This window comes from Ovis aries, chromosome 7 (assembly GCF_016772045.2).
Source record: "Ovis aries strain OAR_USU_Benz2616 breed Rambouillet chromosome 7, ARS-UI_Ramb_v3.0, whole genome shotgun sequence".
NCBI classification, from domain to species: domain Eukaryota; kingdom Metazoa; phylum Chordata; class Mammalia; order Artiodactyla; family Bovidae; genus Ovis; species Ovis aries.
Window position 1 is genome coordinate 83902444 of NC_056060.1, and position 15716 is coordinate 83918159.

Here is a 15716-nt window from a genome sequence, read left to right on the forward strand (position 1 = left end):
TGATCAGAGCCATCTCAGGAAGACCACGCCTCTCATATACCACCTTGATCAGAAAGGCAGGAAGGTGGCAGATGGATTGGCGTGGGAGGGGAGACGCAGGGGCCCCAAGAAACCCACTGAAATGAATTAAACAAGGACTGCCCTGGGTGGTGGTAGTGGGGTAGAAAGTGGGAGGTGGATACTGAATTCAGAAACAGTTTTGAGACTCACCAGGACTCAGGGCTGAGGCTGCACGGAAGGCAGAGATTATACCTCGTTTGAACCTGTGTCCTTAACACTAGAAAGGTACCTGGCACTTAAAGCATGCTGAATGAACAGATGACTGAAAGAATGAGAGAGGCTTTCACGGTAGGTCTTAGCCTGAAGCCTAGACACCCAGGCTCCCTGCCCTGCCCCACAGCACTGGGGAAACCCTGGAGACCCCAGGGAATGGGCCGGGACCTGCCTGTGTTGGCGCATAACGGGGCTTCTCAGTGTTTGCTAGGCTGAACTTAGCTGAATGCCCACATTGGCCTGTGTGTGAGGCTACCCTGCCCCTGGCCTGGCTCCGAGTTTGTGTCAGCCTGGGGGCTCAGGAGGACCCCCAGCCAGGAGCTACATGTCCTCCCCGAGAGGTAAGGCTGGGGATGGAAAGGGGGGAAGGGACCAGGAGAAAGGTTCTGGACTGTGTGTGCGGGGTTGTGTCCCCACAAAGCTGACGCCCCAGCTCTGCCCCTGAACCCAGCTCATCTTGCCTGCTGAGCCGTGGGGGCGCCTAGGAAACTCCCTGGAGCAGTGCACTGAGCCCAGAGAAGAGGGGTCCCGGGGGGCCAGCGGGGATGTCCTGGTTCAGGCCGAGGAAGGCCAAACTCCCAGCCCAATCACTCTCTGGACTATTCCCTCAACCTATAGGGTCTCTCCCTCCGCTGAAGGAAATACCCCTCACCCCAAGGTGACCTCAGTCTATGAGGTTAAAAGCAGCAAGGCCCTGACGAGGGCACTCGTGGGGGTACACACGTGAGCACACACGTGGACATACACACGTGTTAGCACACATATGAGTACACAAGTGAGCACACATGTGTGAGCACACATGCGTGAGCACATACACACACGAGCATGCACACATGAGCACACACACGAGCAAATACACACTTGTGAGCACACGAGCACACGCGTGGCACATACACATACATGAACACACACATGAGCACATGTGCACATGTGAGCACACACACGTGACCACACACGTGAGCAGGGAGCGGCTGTGCCAGCACCGGCCCTGCTTCTCTGGAACCAAGTCCCCAGACAAGGAGGCTTTGAGGAGGGCGCATTCCAGAGCAAGGTAGGTATGCCAGGGCTCTCCCCCGCACCACACCCCCTCACCACGGCAGCGGCCAGAGCCAGGGACACAAGCTCCCAGGCAGCCAAACAACTTTAGACATAGAACCGCTTTTCCTCCTGAAAGTCGGCCCTCCCCGTGGGCAGGAGGCTGCCTGCCACCAGGGCACTCAGCCGACTCGGGGTCAACAGCCTGGAAGAGTCAGGATCCTGGAGGCCCCACGGGCGCCCCTCCCTGGAGAGGGTTCTCCTGGAAGGCCAACTCTCCCTCCTCTCTCTCCTGCCTGGCTTGACTGGTGTTCCAGACGGGACTCCTCCGGCCACTAGGGGCACCCCGTGCCCTCTGTGGGATGCAGCTGGGGGTGCTGACTCCGTCAGGAGTCCACTGAGCACTGTGCATCTGGTGGGGGAGAGCCGGGAGCACCTTGAGGGGCCGCTGCACGTACCTGAGGGCGCCGGGGTCACCAGCACATCGGTGGGGGCAGTCACCTGTGCTTCTTCCCTGGCCTCTGGGATCCCCTGTTCAGGCACTGATGGTGTTGGTCTTCCCAGGGCACCTCCTGTGGAGGGAAGAGGGGTGGGGGTGCAGGTGGGCCTTGGCCCCTGGGCTGCCCACTTTCCTACCTCCTGGACAGCACTCCCTCCAAAGATGCCAGGCAGTGCCCTTCCCTGCCCCCTGCCGTCAGACTCTGAGAACAAGGGCTGGAACCTGGGCAGGTCATCCCCTCTGCCTCCTAGTCTCCTCAAACTCCACTTGGCTCCAAACAATCAGAGACACTTAAGAGCACATCTAGTCTCACTCTCCGCTTTGCAGGGGAGGAGGCGGAGGCTTGCGGGAACAGCCACTCATCCACGGCCCCTAGCTTGTTGGAGACAAGCCGAAGCCGGGCCTACTTCAGCTTTCTCCTGCTTGCAAAACACTTTAGAGTTACAGAGCTCTGCCTCAAACACCAACATCTCACCTGCCTTAAGAGGCAGCGGGGCAAGCATTCGTGTCCGCTTAACAGCAAAGGAAGCTGAAGCTGACTTCTGAACAATGTCCTGTCCCACCAGCCAGCCAGCTGGGCTCTTTGGAGCTCTAACCATCTCCTGATGGGCTCTGCAAAGCTCTAACCATCTCCTGAGGGAAGGCAGGCCTGGGAGCAGGGCCCTCTGGACCTGACCTGCCCCCGCTTCAGCCAGCTCTTCCTCTTCGGTCTCTTTTATTCCTCTCTGGCCCCTTTTGGCCTCAGCACCACGAAGGGCAGACCGAGTGCTGCAGCTGGGGAGGTGTTCACAAGGCATGGCAGCGTCTTTCAGTGACCTTCTAACACCTTAGGTGTACAGAGCTCCCAGGAAAAGCGTTCACCTCTGACATCACCCGCAACCTCACCTGATCCGAGCCTCTGGCATCAGCTCATGTGTACTATCGCTACTCCTAGTTATAGTCTTTCCTTCCTTCCCTTTGTTTCCTGGGCACCACTAGGAGGAGGCACTCACCTGGGACCCAGGTGGATGGCTGGGTAACGCCGGTTGTCACCTGCACAGAAACGGGAGAAGGTGTCTCACTGCCTGGAGAATCCCATGGACAGAGGAGCCTGGTGGGCTACAGTCCATGGGGTCACATGACTGAAGTGGCTTAGCACACAGCTCTAGACCTCATATGCTGTGATGAAAGTCTGAGGAACAGCCAGGACTAACAGGACACATTCCTGTTCTCTTTCTGAAGGGGCCCCCCCGCCGACCTTCTCAAATGACACAACTTGCACTGCAGCTGCCGGAAAAACCAGAGCTGCGATTGTTAGTTCTTTCAGGGTACAACTGGGTCTTGGGATCAACTCTCCCACTTTGGCATCTCTGTAAGCAAAATCCTGCATACACTGGATCTTTCTCCCTTCCCTCCCTCATGTGACATTGCCCTGCAGCCTCAGGGCTACCAGGTCCCGGTCTCTGCCACCTTTGCCCAGCTCCTTGGTGGGATGACGCACTTACCTGGCCGGCCTGAGAGTCGCCTGGGGAGGAAAAGGTGAGAGCGTGAGCTCAGGGAGGCCACGTATGGCTGTCTGCTCCCGCCCCCCACGGCCAGAGCTGGTTCTCTCTGTGACCTCCCTACTTTGTCCACAGCAGGCCCGGTGGCAGAGACAGCTCTGACTCGTCTTACCTGCCCCTGCCACCCTTCCAGGACTGGCCAGCCCAGGTCCCAGGATCCCCGGGCTGGGGGGCCTACAAGGTGGTCAGTTGGCGAGAGGACGCCTCTGGCTTTCCTTGAATGCCCCTGGCGACAGGAGGCCCACCCGCTCTGGGCCAGTCCACCCTTTTTGTCCTCTGCAACCCTCCTTGAGCTGCCGCCTCCTCCCTCCCAAGCCTCCGGGCCATACAGGGCTGCTCCAGGCTCCAGGGCAATGTGACAGTTCCAGGAAGGGGGGGATTGCTCCTGGCCAGCGCCCAGTTACCATGGTTACTGGGGCCCTGCCTGACTGCCCTGTCGGTCTGTTCCTGGTTCGTGGAGCACGCTGTTCGTCACATAGCTCTCCCTGTCCTAATGCGTCCTTGGACTCCATGCCACCAGTAACCCAAGTGTGCCTTCTGCATGGTTTCCCGGGGCACCTGCCAGGGGTGCTGCAAGCCCCGTATCTTTCCAGCCCCATGCCTCCTGGGCCCCAGGCAGTTGAGCAGGAGCCAATGCTCTGACTCTAAGGCCATGGGTGGGGATCTGAAGCCCCAAGATTCCCAGGATGCATCTGACAGCTCCTCCAGGGGCCAGCACCAGCCCCAGAAGCGGCGCGGCAGGGCAGGGGATGGAAAGGCAGGGGCAGCGGTGGTTGGGGGGGGGTGCTATGGACCCCCCTCCAGCAGCTCTCTGGGACATGGGCACCTCTTGACCCCAAAGGAGCAGGTGCAGCCTTTCTATCAGGCCAGGCCATAAGAGCAGATTCCCAAGGCCAGGCTGCGTTTCCAACTCCCTTTCCTAATGCCCCCGAGGTGGGATGCCACAGGCCCAGGATAAACACCCCACTTCTCTCTGAGGTGCTGTAACCTGAGGGGGCGGGGAAGCCCTCAGACCTCCTCCCCAAACCAGATACCCTTGTCGGGGACGGTCTCGGCCTCCACCCAGGTGCCGGTGGCCGCCCGCAGTGGCTGCCTCTCTGCTGGCCCGGGCAGGGTCCCGTTGCGCTTCGGGCTGCGCTCCCTCGAGGGCCGGGCCAGTTCCTCCTCCTCAGCTTTCCTCATGGACAGGCGGATGTCTGAGCTTGAGTAGGTGTAGCCATGGCCCGCAGGGCAGATCTCCCTGAAGGCCTCTGCGAGTTCAAGGGTCAGAGGACCAGCTGAGGGGGTGCTGTTCCCGAGGGAATCCAGGGCCCTCCTTTCCCTCCCTCCTAGGGGGGCAAGGCAATGTGGCAGCGAGGAAGGAGGGGCCCCAGGTTGGGTTAAGGAGTCGGTTAGGGAGGAGGAGTCAGGGTCTCTGGCCTTAGGTTAGGTCCAGGGTTGGGGGACAGCGGCTACTGGCATGGAGGAAGCAGCTCAGTGGCCAGGGCCGAGAAGGGGACAGAGGGTTACCTGTGCCAGGCAGGGGGCATTTCTCACACAGGCTGCCCCAGGCTTTGCCCACTCGGCTGCAGCAGCATATCTGCTTGGTGATCCGCTGGGCCAAAGGCAGGGCGCAGGTGCCGGGCCCCAGCAGCCGGTAGCACAGCCCCTGCTGCATGGAGACGGCCTTGTCCGCTGCAACGGGCACAGCGGCAGGTGAGGGTGGGCAGGAGGGGGTGGGTCACTAGGTATGGCAGCAGGTGGGGCTGGGAAGGTGATGGGTGGCAGGTGGGGGTGGACAGGTAGCCAGCGGGAGGGGAAAGGCAGAGGATGGTGCAGTGGCCGGCCACACGGGCTCAGATCGGCCAGGCCTGTGTCTTGGTCTGGAAGTTGGAGCCCTGAAAGTGCTCACAGAACGCGAGGAAGAAGGGCTGCAGGGATGCTTCAGCCCCTCCTCAGGTTATCTGTTTGAGGGGCCTGGGCGCCCACCCTCACATGGGAGAGCTGAGAGCAGGGAAGGGGATGTGCCTGCTTGTCTCAGATTCTGTTGACAAAAGCCATCCTGGGGGGCCCACGGTGTGCCCTGAGGGCCACAGTTCTCCCTAGGTAGCTGAGTCAAGGTGAGAACCAGCGGACTGATGGGGAGCTTGGAGGACAGGGGCCCTGCCTTGGCCATCTTCGCAGCCCAGGCAACCGGGGTGGTGTCTGGTGCACACGGGTGCTCAGTCAATGCTTGCTGATGGACGGATGGAGGGCTAGATCCATGAATCAAAATCCTGTGGACTGCAGTGAATGTGAGCCATGTGGGGCTTAGAGAATAACAGCTGGGGCCATCTCTGCCTCCCTGCCTGGAGGGTCTCTTTCCAGCATTGATACATTAGTGACCGTGAACTCTTCCTGACATGTTCTCCTGACTCTGTATCCCCTCATCCTTTGCTGTCTCCTCTTACTATCTTCTCTGGGAACACTGGGGACGCTGGGTCCAGTCTCTCCCTTGCAAGGGTGCTCCCTCTTGTGAGGGTGGTGCTCGAGTCTGTTTGTCTTGTGGTCTCCCAGACCCAGGACTTGGCAGTTCACAGGCTGAGGGCTTGGCCAGCCACAGGGAGCTTTGTTGAGCCTTGGGTGGCCAACCTGAGCTGGGTTGCTACTTTGCAGAGTCCAGTCGAGACTGGTTTTATTCAGTCCTGGTCAGGCCTCCCTGGTCTGGGCTGTGATGTCAGTTCTGCCATGGGGAGTGGCAAACGAGGGTGGGAGGTGGAGGGGGGGCCGTGGGCAGGTGACTGCTAGCCTGGGCCTCTCCCAGCTGGAAACCACAGAGGTCCCTGGAAACAGCTGCCTGAGTGTACACACAGGCACACACACAGACACGATGCTGAGATGACTAGTGACACGTCCGTGCTCACGGACACAGAGCACATCCAGACACGGGGACCACGGGATTTATGGAAAGGCCCTGGGGCTGGCAGGCTCTTTCTATGATGGGCAGGCTCTTTAAGAAAAGTCTGCAGCAAAGGACCCAGGCAGCTAGGCTCAGGCGCTGGAGGAGGCAGCCACAGCTCAGCGAGATATCACAGCAACGCACATCTCCCCAAAGCAGATGAGGCAACAGATGGGACAGCAATGATTAGAGAGAAACAGAGGAGGTAGAAAATCCCAAACTGCAAAGCCTTCAAAGAAATGCCTGAAGACTGTCTCCATCCCAGTAGGACGAAGCAGAGGGGGTTTGTTGGGGCCCAGTCCTAGGTGGAGAGGCAGCCTGGGGTCTGGGGGCATTTTTGCTCTCAGCCTGGCCTGTGGGCCCCGAGGGTCCCTTATTGTCCCCCAGAACCCCCACCCTGGCCCCTCCCTGCACTCACACACACAGCGGCTCCTGGATGGATCCAGTAGGAGGCCGGGTCTGCAGGTACAAAGGTAGCTGCCCCTTGTGTTCACACACTCTGAGTCCTCGCACAGGCCCAGCGTCAGGCACTCGTTGACATCTGTGGGGAGCAGGGAGATGACCAGGGGCCCACCCCACCCCACCCACTCGTGATGGAGGGGAGGAACAGGCAGAGCTCTTCTACGATTCTCCAAGTAGAAGAACAGCAATAAGAGAGCTGTTTACTCAGTGTGATCCCCCTCGCTGGGCCTCAATTTCTCCTTTGTAAAGTGGGGATAATAGTAGTAACCACCATGTAGTCCCATTAGGGGGATAAAATTAGATAAACATTGCAAATCACTGGGTCCAGGAACTGGTGATTATGGTCATAATGTTAAGAGCTAGTGTTCATTGAGTACCTAGCATGCCAGGGACCACACCAGCTGGTTTGCATATGGTGTGTGTGTGTGTGTCTGTGTGTGTGTATGTGTGTGTGTGTGTGTATGCGCACGCTCAGTCGATCAGTTGTGTCTGGCTCTTTGTGACCCCATGGATTGGAGCCCACCAGGCTCCTCTGTCCCTGGGATTCTCCAGGCAAGAATACTGCAGTGGGTTGCCATTTCCTACTCCAGGGGATCTTGCTGACCCAAGGATCAAACCCATGTCTCCTGCATTGGCAGGCAGATTCTTTATTACTGTGCCACCTGGGAAGCCTTTGCATATGATATCTTATTTACTTCTCACAATTTTATCAAGTAGGTCCACACGGCCTCATTTTATAAGTGAAGAAATTGAGGCTCCAGGAGTGACTTGCCCAAAGTCACTCAGCTAGTAAGTGGCATCCTGGGAAGTAACAAGGAGCAAATAAGGGGAGAGGTGGCTTGGAGGGTAGAGAATGGTACCCAGTGCCTCCTATTCAGTCTTCCTGGGTAGACCCCAAAGCAACTCTGCTGGACCCAAGATCCAAGGGTCGTGTCCATAGTGAGAAGCTGCAGGATGGGGGACCTCAGCAAGGAAGATGAGGTGAGAGGCTGGAGGCAGGCAGTGGGAGGAGGGCAGGGGAAATCCCAACCCTCACACTCCAAGATGTTAGAAGCCCTCCTGGTGATGGCACCTTTGTTGACGATGGTGGACCTGGAAGATCTATGATGGGCACCCAGCTCTGGGACCCGCAGGTAACACTTGGCAGCCCAGAGCCACCTGCTTGCCCACAGGCTTTTGGGGGAGTAGGCACTGGGCACAGGAATAAAGATGCTGAAAGATGACCCAGCTTGGGCACCAAAGGGAGCCACTCCTTGCTGGATGTTCTTTTGGGGGAGGGAGAGATGAGAAGGGAACTGATCCTCCAGACTGCATCTGCCTCCAGACTGCGGACAGACTGACATCTAAGCACAAATCTGAGTTGCCTACCGTCTGCTTGAGAAGCTTCTGGGCTCCCCATCACCTCCTAGAGGGAGTCTCTAAACTCTCACCTGGTATCCAAGGCTCTCCACCATTTTCCAAAAGCCTGTGGCTGAACCGGTGGCTCTGATAAGACCCTGGGATGCCTGTGTAGTCCCCTGTGGATACACTGGCGGTACTCCAGCCAGCCCAAACTGCTTCTTGGCTCATGCTGGTCCCTCAGTCTGGAATCCTCATGTCCCTTTTTAGTTGGCCAACCCTGTACTTCCCAGGTGGCGCTAGTAGTAAAGAATCTGCCTGCCAATGCAGGAGACCCAAGAGATGCAGGTTCAATCCCTGGGTCAGGCAGATCCATTGAAGGAGGAAATGGCAATCTACTCCAGTATTCTTGCCTGGAGAATCCCATGGACAGAGAAACCTGGCAAGCTACTGTTCACAGCGTTGCAAAGAGTCAGAGATGACTGAAGTGACTTAGCATACAGCAGAGCACACTCGTTTTTAAAGTCTAGGTCAGATATCACCGCATTGCAGGCAGTTTCTTTGCCAGCTGAGCCATGAGGGAAGCCCAAGAATACTGGAGTGGGTAGCCTATCCTTTCTCCAGAGGATCTTCCCGACCTAGGAATCAAACCGGTGTCTCCTGCATTGCAGGCAGATTCTTTACCAACTGAGCTATCAGGGAAGCCCAGTATCACCTGGAGCTTCCCTGATCTTCCAGTCTGGAACGGATGCCAATGCACCCAGTGCCTCCTCCTCTCGAGAGCACTTCTCTCATTGTGTGAAGTTGTTGAGGCATCTGCCTTCACCTGGGGCAGCGGCTGTGTCTCGTCCATCACTGTGACCTAACACCTATTGCAATGCATGTAGCTTATAGCAATACCCTCTACTGCCTGCGGAAGTAGGCAACAAGGATGGAGATAATAGGGGCGGTTCCTACAGGTGCAGAGATGAGGGGTCCCATCCCAGACAGGGAGATTGCAGCCACAGACATGGATAGGAGGAGGTTTCAGGGGCAGGGTCTCCTGGGAAGGGCCCCTCGGCAGCTCAGTGGAAGAAAGGTAGAGAGCCCAGCTGAGATCCTGGGAATCACTTTAATCCTGCAGACCGGGAGACCTGCCAGGCAGAGAGGCCACTGGGGATGGTTTAGATATGAGCAGCCCCACTGCATTCTCTAAGGGCAAAAATACTAACTTCTCTGCACACCCACTCGCCATGAGGTCCTGCTTCATTGCCCCTGAGGGAGGCAGATCCCCCAGGCTGGGCTAGATCAGAGGCCTCTCCTTTTGCCTGGTCCAGGCACCAGTTCTTATCCATGGGCTGGAAATCCCCACAGGCAGAGATAGCCCGGACTCCTCTCACCTGAAGAAGCCTCCAGGGGAGGGGACCTAGGAGGCCATCTGAGTCAATCTCCTGCCTCTAATCTGGCTTCACCCAAAACAAACCATACAGACAGCAATTTGTCCAGTTCCCCAAAGGGCATCTGTCTCAACCCCAGGGGCCGCCCAGGGGCTGGCAGGCCCAGCTCACATCATACCTCTTGCCAGGCCCACTGCCAACAAGGGCTCCCTGCTCAGAGCCATGGCTGAGCGCCCCCCTTCCCATTCTTTGGTCCTGAGGCGCCCCTGGGCCTTGTCCCTCTGGAGGGGTCTTTAATGCAGAGCATCCAGGCCTCAGCTGGTTTCACAGAGCCTGCCAGCCAGGTCAGCCAGGCCTGGGAACTGTGCTTCAGGGTCTCCTTCCCCCGGGCCCCACCTCTGCCTGTGCCTGCTCCACTCCAGGAAGGAGGCCTGAGAAGCTGAGGGGCTTTGCTTGGAAAAGTCCGCAGAGATCCCATCTTTGCAGACTGACTTGATCTCCCACCCTGGAGTCTGAAGTCCTCCTGTTCCAGGGAGAGCAGCCCAGGAGGGGAATGGATATGTGGGGATAGCACCCTGAGTTGCCGCACCACACAGCCCTAGATCTGGGTGGGGGGCAGGGGAGAAGGAGTGGAGGGGACAGTTTGGCTCCCAGGCCCTTGCTCAGCTTGCACCATCACTACCCTCTGACTTCCTTAGGCCCTGGAGCTGGCAGGCACCCCCTCACCCCGCCCCAAGCTGGGGCTTACTGGTCCAGCAAAGACCACTCAGACAGCGGCAGCCACTACGTCTATCACGGGGGAGAGTCTCTCTGCATTATCATACCTCTGTCATCTCGGCTCCCCAAGCCCATCCCTGGGCCTGGTCATCCTTACCTTCGCAGTGAGTGAGGTTCAGTCTCTTGTACCCCTGGGGACACTCCAGCTGGCCATTTTCAATCACTGGGGAGGCTAAGGAGTGAAGATAAAGACAGGTCTCAGTGGAGGGCCCTTGGGCTCCTCTGTCACCCATGCTGGGAAGTGGGGCACAGTCTGGAGGTCCAGCCCACCCTGCAGCTATGAGGCCCCAGCCCCTGCCCTAAGCCATCATCCTGGGCAGCTGTGCCTCCTGGCCAAAATTCTTTCCCTGGCTCTCACCAGGCTACTCTCAGCGCATCTTGCTATGACTAAAAATGATACTAAGTGACTATATATCTTGTATATAGTTATAATATTAGATACAGTTTATATTATATGATATCAATGTTGTAAAACATGTGATTGAACAAGTTTTATTCAGTTTTTACTTTCTGTTTGTGAAGTAATTACAGAGTTGCAGGAAGTTGCAAAAGATAGTACAGAGGTCCCTGCACCCATCACCCACTTTCTCCTAATGGCTGCGTCTTACACAACTATAGTTATTTTGTTAGTGTTTAAACATCTGGATATGACAGTTCACAGCTGGGCTCTAAGTTCGGTTTCTTTTGCTGTTTAATTTTAATGCTGCCATTCACAGCATTACCTGAGACAAGGAATCTCAGATAGAGATGGAAGATGTTCACCATTGGTTGCGCTTATAAAACCATGATATTCATTCATTCACACTCACCAACTGTGTGATGCAATTTCAACCATGTTGACATTTGGTTAGTAGAGTTTCATGTTCCCTAAGGTCAGTAAGTTACGCTGACAAATTCAAAAAAGTTAGAAAACCCGTTCTCAAGTTTTTCAGGGATGCAAATGAGCAGATTTACGGCAACAAATCACATGATGATGGGATTGTTTCCAACATCCATTTTCAAAAGTCTCTCTCCCATCACGACTTGCTTGGAAAGCATCCTTGCTTGAAGATTATAGTGAACAAAACTGGGCAGCAGTCTGAGTCCAGATGGACCAACCAGGCAATAACTCTCAGTACTTTGGTGCTGATAACTCCTATATTGATTTCACCACATTCCCCTTTACTTTAAAGAGAGAGAGAAAAGAAGTGTGCATTAAAAAGAAAAAAAATGACATCTAATAGAAACAGAGAAAACATCTCCACTACCTTGGAGGGACAGATTTACATGTCAACCTCCAAAGAAGTGCTTTGAAGATGTTTTAATTTAAATTTTTTTTTTCTTCAAAAGCACTAGCAGATGGTATACTGCTGACAGCTACCTGTCACCAAAGGTAAAGGCAACAAATGTGGAGCATCTATCTTTCTGTTTAAAAAAAAAAAAACAAAGAAGAACTCGTGTGTCAGTTTGATAATTTCCTTGTCAAGTCATAGCCACTAATTCTGAAGGGTACAGGGATTCTACAGATACTATTGCAACATGAAGTTCTGTAAAGATAACATCATACTTTTAATGTCTTGTTTTATAAAGTTAACAGCGTGATGATTTCCTGTGTCAACGTATCTTCTCCTAGCTCTGACTCCTTTGTGGCAGTAGCTTGCCTATGAAGGTTGTGGTGAGGGGACATTACAAACAGCCTTCTTCGGCTCCATTACCTTGCTGGTCCTAACATCAACTGAGCTTATAGAGTTATTGGGTAAATGTTATCTTTATTCAAGAAGTCATATACTGTTGAGAATATAGGTCCTCTATCTTCCATATAGATTCAGCCTTTAGTGGCTTACACAATAGATAGTTCTTCAAATATTTATTGTTGAAATAGATTCTTGCAAGTACCAAGAGAGGCATTAGGAATACCTATTCAGTTCAGTCTCTCAGTCGTGTCCAACTCTTTGTGATCCCATGAATCAGAGCACGCCAGGCCTCCCTGTCCATCACCAACTCCCGGAGTTCATTCAAACTCATGTCCTTCGAGTCGGTGATGCCATCCAGCCATCTCATCCTCTGTCATCCCCTTCTCCTCCTGCCCCCATTCCCTCCCAGCATCAGGGTCTTTTCCAATGAGTCAACTCTTCGCATGAGGTGGCCAAAGTATTGGAGTTTCAGCTTCAGCATCAGTCCTTCCAGCAAACATCCAGGCCTGATCTCCTTTAGGATGGACTGGTCGGACCTCCTTGCGGTCCAGGATACCTTCACCCAATTGTACAGCCACGTGTGCACTCACTCGGTGCTCCTTTTGTTTTTGTTTTTGGCATGTGGGATCTTAGTTTCCTGACCAGGGATCAAACCCATGCCCCTGCACTGAGAGCTCAAAGTCGCAACCACTGGACTTCCAGAGAAGTCCCCTGGTGTTTTAAAATGTTTTTCTAATCAAGATAGATTTTAGTCCATCATTAGCTGTTATCTCTGGGCACATTAAACACCGAAGGCAGGGTTTGATATTAATGATGCTAGATATAAGCTGTATTTTCGTATAGCCTTCTTGATCATCTGACTCCTGGGGTCCATTTTGGGTCCCATGTGAGAGGCCGTTGTTACTTTTACCTTGGAATATGGCTAATGACCTGTCAGAGGAGAATCATCAGCCTTGCATTTTTAAGTGATTGCAATTATTCGTATTATCTTAAATCTTGTTTCTTTGCAAGAGTGTTTTAGAGTCACTTCTCCATTTGGTGAGGGTTACTTTAGTTAACTAAGTCGCTTCAGTCGTGTCCGACTCTGTGCGACTCCATAGACGGCAGCCCACCAGGCTGATTCTCCAGGCAAGAATACTGGAGTGGGTTGCCATTTCCTTCTCCAATGCATGAAAGTGAAAAGCGAAAGTGAAGTCACTCAGTCGTGCCCGACTCTTAGTGACCCCATGGACTGCAGCCCACCAGGCTCCTCCGTCCATGGGATTTTCCAGGCAAGAGTACTGGAGTGGGGTGCCATTGCCTTCTCCGAACAGCCAACCACCTAACTGAAAAAACCCACAAGCGGAACACTGCCGTGCGGTCCGTGTTGTGATACCAAGGACAAACACGAGGAGGCGCTGTGTTTCCCTGGAAGGCCCACTCTTGCCTGAGGATGCTTGGAACTGCCTGACATAGAGATCGAGTGAAGCCATAAATGAGTAAAACTTCATTTTCTTTTCTCTTTTTTTTTTAAGGTTAAAGGATTGTAAATTGAAATTTGCCACAAACGGTCTTCCCCAGGCTTTGCATGTCTTCATCCACATGGGGGGAAACAGCCTAAAAGGCCGCAGTGCAGAGATAAGCAAGGGATCTGGAAACGCTGCCGACGTTGAGAAGATGGATGGGGGTGAGGCTGGGAAATGTGAGCGTCTGGCCTGGCGCCTGGTGGCAAGAACTGAGGACAGGGAGGAGGAAAAGCACGAGGGGAAGCTGTTTGGGGAAACTCAAAAGGCGAGCTGATTTATGAGGAGCAGAAGGTGGGAAGGAATGGCGCGAGGCGGATGCCAGGGGGCCGGGAACATCTGGACGGCGCGTCGGAGGCTGGAGCCCTTCGGCGCATATGGTCCGGTCTCTCACAATAACCCCGCGAGGCAGGGGTCATTATCCCCAGTTAACAGATTAGGAAGGACGGTGAAGCTCAGAGGGGGCTGAGTCAGGGTTGCAACCAAGCTTCTGGCTGGCTGTGAAGGGTGCTTCCCCCACCCGGAGAGGAGGAAGCTGGGAAGCCAGGAGGCCAGGTCAGTAAGCTGGTGCCCCGGGGGAGAAATTAGGCAGAACTTTAACAAAGGATTGTAAATTGAAGTTGTAATACATATATACATACGTATACATATTTGTCACGAACTTTGTGCTTCTTTAACAAACAGGAGAGGGGTGGCAGAGAGCTAGGCTCAGAGGAAGGGTGGACCCAGCCGTGGCACCCTCAGGAAACTCTGTGAACGCGGGGAACTTGTGAACTGAGAGCAGCTGGGCTCTTCCGTGAGTCTGGAAACACATGCTTTTCCTGTAAAGTGCTTTCCTCCGGAGAGGACTCTGCCCTCTCACTGGCCTGAAGAGAAACCGTTGACTGGACAACCCTCGGTGGGGGCAGGCTTCTTATAGAGAAATGCCGAAGCCAGTGTTCCTGGTGAAATGCCCACTTTAGCAGGAACCTCAGCGCCTCTCCTCACACCTCACAGAGGCCATGTCATCTATAAGGGGCTGCTTCCCAGCTTCTGTAAGGACAAGTGCAGCATCCGATCCAGAAGAATCTACTTATATCCCTTTGAGGGAAAGAAAATCAAAGGTCAGACGACCATGTGGAAGGGAGAGACCCTGGCTTGGGATGAGAACGCAGCACCCATCCACGGCTCTGGGTGAGATTTTGGCATTGATGGGGTAAGGCGGGTATCACCGGGCACATCTCTCAACTGCTCCCAATGCACACGGGCCTTCCCTCATCATAGTGATTAAATGTGCTGTCGCTGCCTGTTTGCTTGTCCATCTCCCCTGGTAAACTGTAAGCTCTTTGTCAAGCTCCCCTGACAAAGTGTAAGCTCTGTGAGGACAGGAACCTTACCTTCTCTGTCATTGCTACGTCTCTGGAAATATGCCCAGCACATGGAACAATACAGGCACTCAATCAAAATGGAATGAATAATATAATAGCAAGCATTAAAAAGGCTCGTGGGCTTCCCTGGTAGCTCAGCTGGTAAAGAATCTGCCAGGGAATGATCCCCTGGAGGAGGGCATGGCAACCCACTCCAGGATTCTTGCCTGGAGAATCCCCATGGACAGAAGGGCCTGGTGGACTACAGTCCATGGGGTTGCAAAGAGTCAGACGTGACTGACACAGCACAGCAAAATATCTTGTACTATGGGCTAGGCCCTTTTATAAAGACTTTACAGGTAATAACTTATTTAATCATCATAACAGCCCTTGGAGATACTAATCTTATCCCCAACTCCCAGATGAGCAAACTGAGGCATAAAGAGGATAAGACACATGCCCAAGGTAACCCAGTTGGTGAATGGAACTGGGATTATGAATCTGCCTCCAGAAGACAAATTCTGAACCATCCCTCTACTAACTACAAATGAATGAATGAATTCATGAATTCATGACAAGCCTTAGGAGTTGTCTAGGACAAGAATACCAGGGTCCAGAGGCCATAGGGTGATACCTGCCCAGAAGGAGACGTATTACTCTTCCTGGGACCTCCTCCTCATTAAGAACAAGGGATCAAGAGAGTGAATGAGAAAAGGAAGGCGGAGTCATCCTGAAAGAGGTCAGAGGAATTCATCAGATGCTGGGGAAATAATCAGATCCTTGGCAAATGCTCCACACTGTGTACAACGGGAGAATCATATAGAATCGATAAAGGACACAGTGAAGACCCTCTGCTCCTCCCATGGCCCCTCAGCCAGATCAAGATAAAACCAGGGTCAGAGAGCAGAGGACTTGTGGATCTGGAAAGACAGAGTGCTGGGCTGAGATTCCCATGGGTGTTTCAAAGAGGCTCTTGC

General features: G+C 54.1%; 1 protein-coding gene across 3 annotated transcripts in view; it reads right to left on the reverse strand.

Moving 5' to 3' along the window:
* LTBP2 (latent transforming growth factor beta binding protein 2) overlaps nt 1-15716 on the reverse strand; it is a 111945-nt gene that overhangs the window by 30012 nt on the left and 66217 nt on the right. For all 3 annotated transcript variants that reach the window (XM_042252771.2, XM_027972022.3, XM_042252770.2), the window contains exons 9-15: nt 10316-10390; nt 6684-6806; nt 4858-5022; nt 4383-4598; nt 3292-3311; nt 2800-2839; nt 1767-1880 (exon numbers count right to left, since the gene is read on the reverse strand). In XM_042252771.2, the coding sequence (XP_042108705.1) occupies nt 1767-1880; nt 2800-2839; nt 3292-3311; nt 4383-4598; nt 4858-5022; nt 6684-6806; nt 10316-10390 (753 nt within the window). The remainder of the gene's footprint in view (nt 1-1766; nt 1881-2799; nt 2840-3291; nt 3312-4382; nt 4599-4857; nt 5023-6683; nt 6807-10315; nt 10391-15716) is intronic.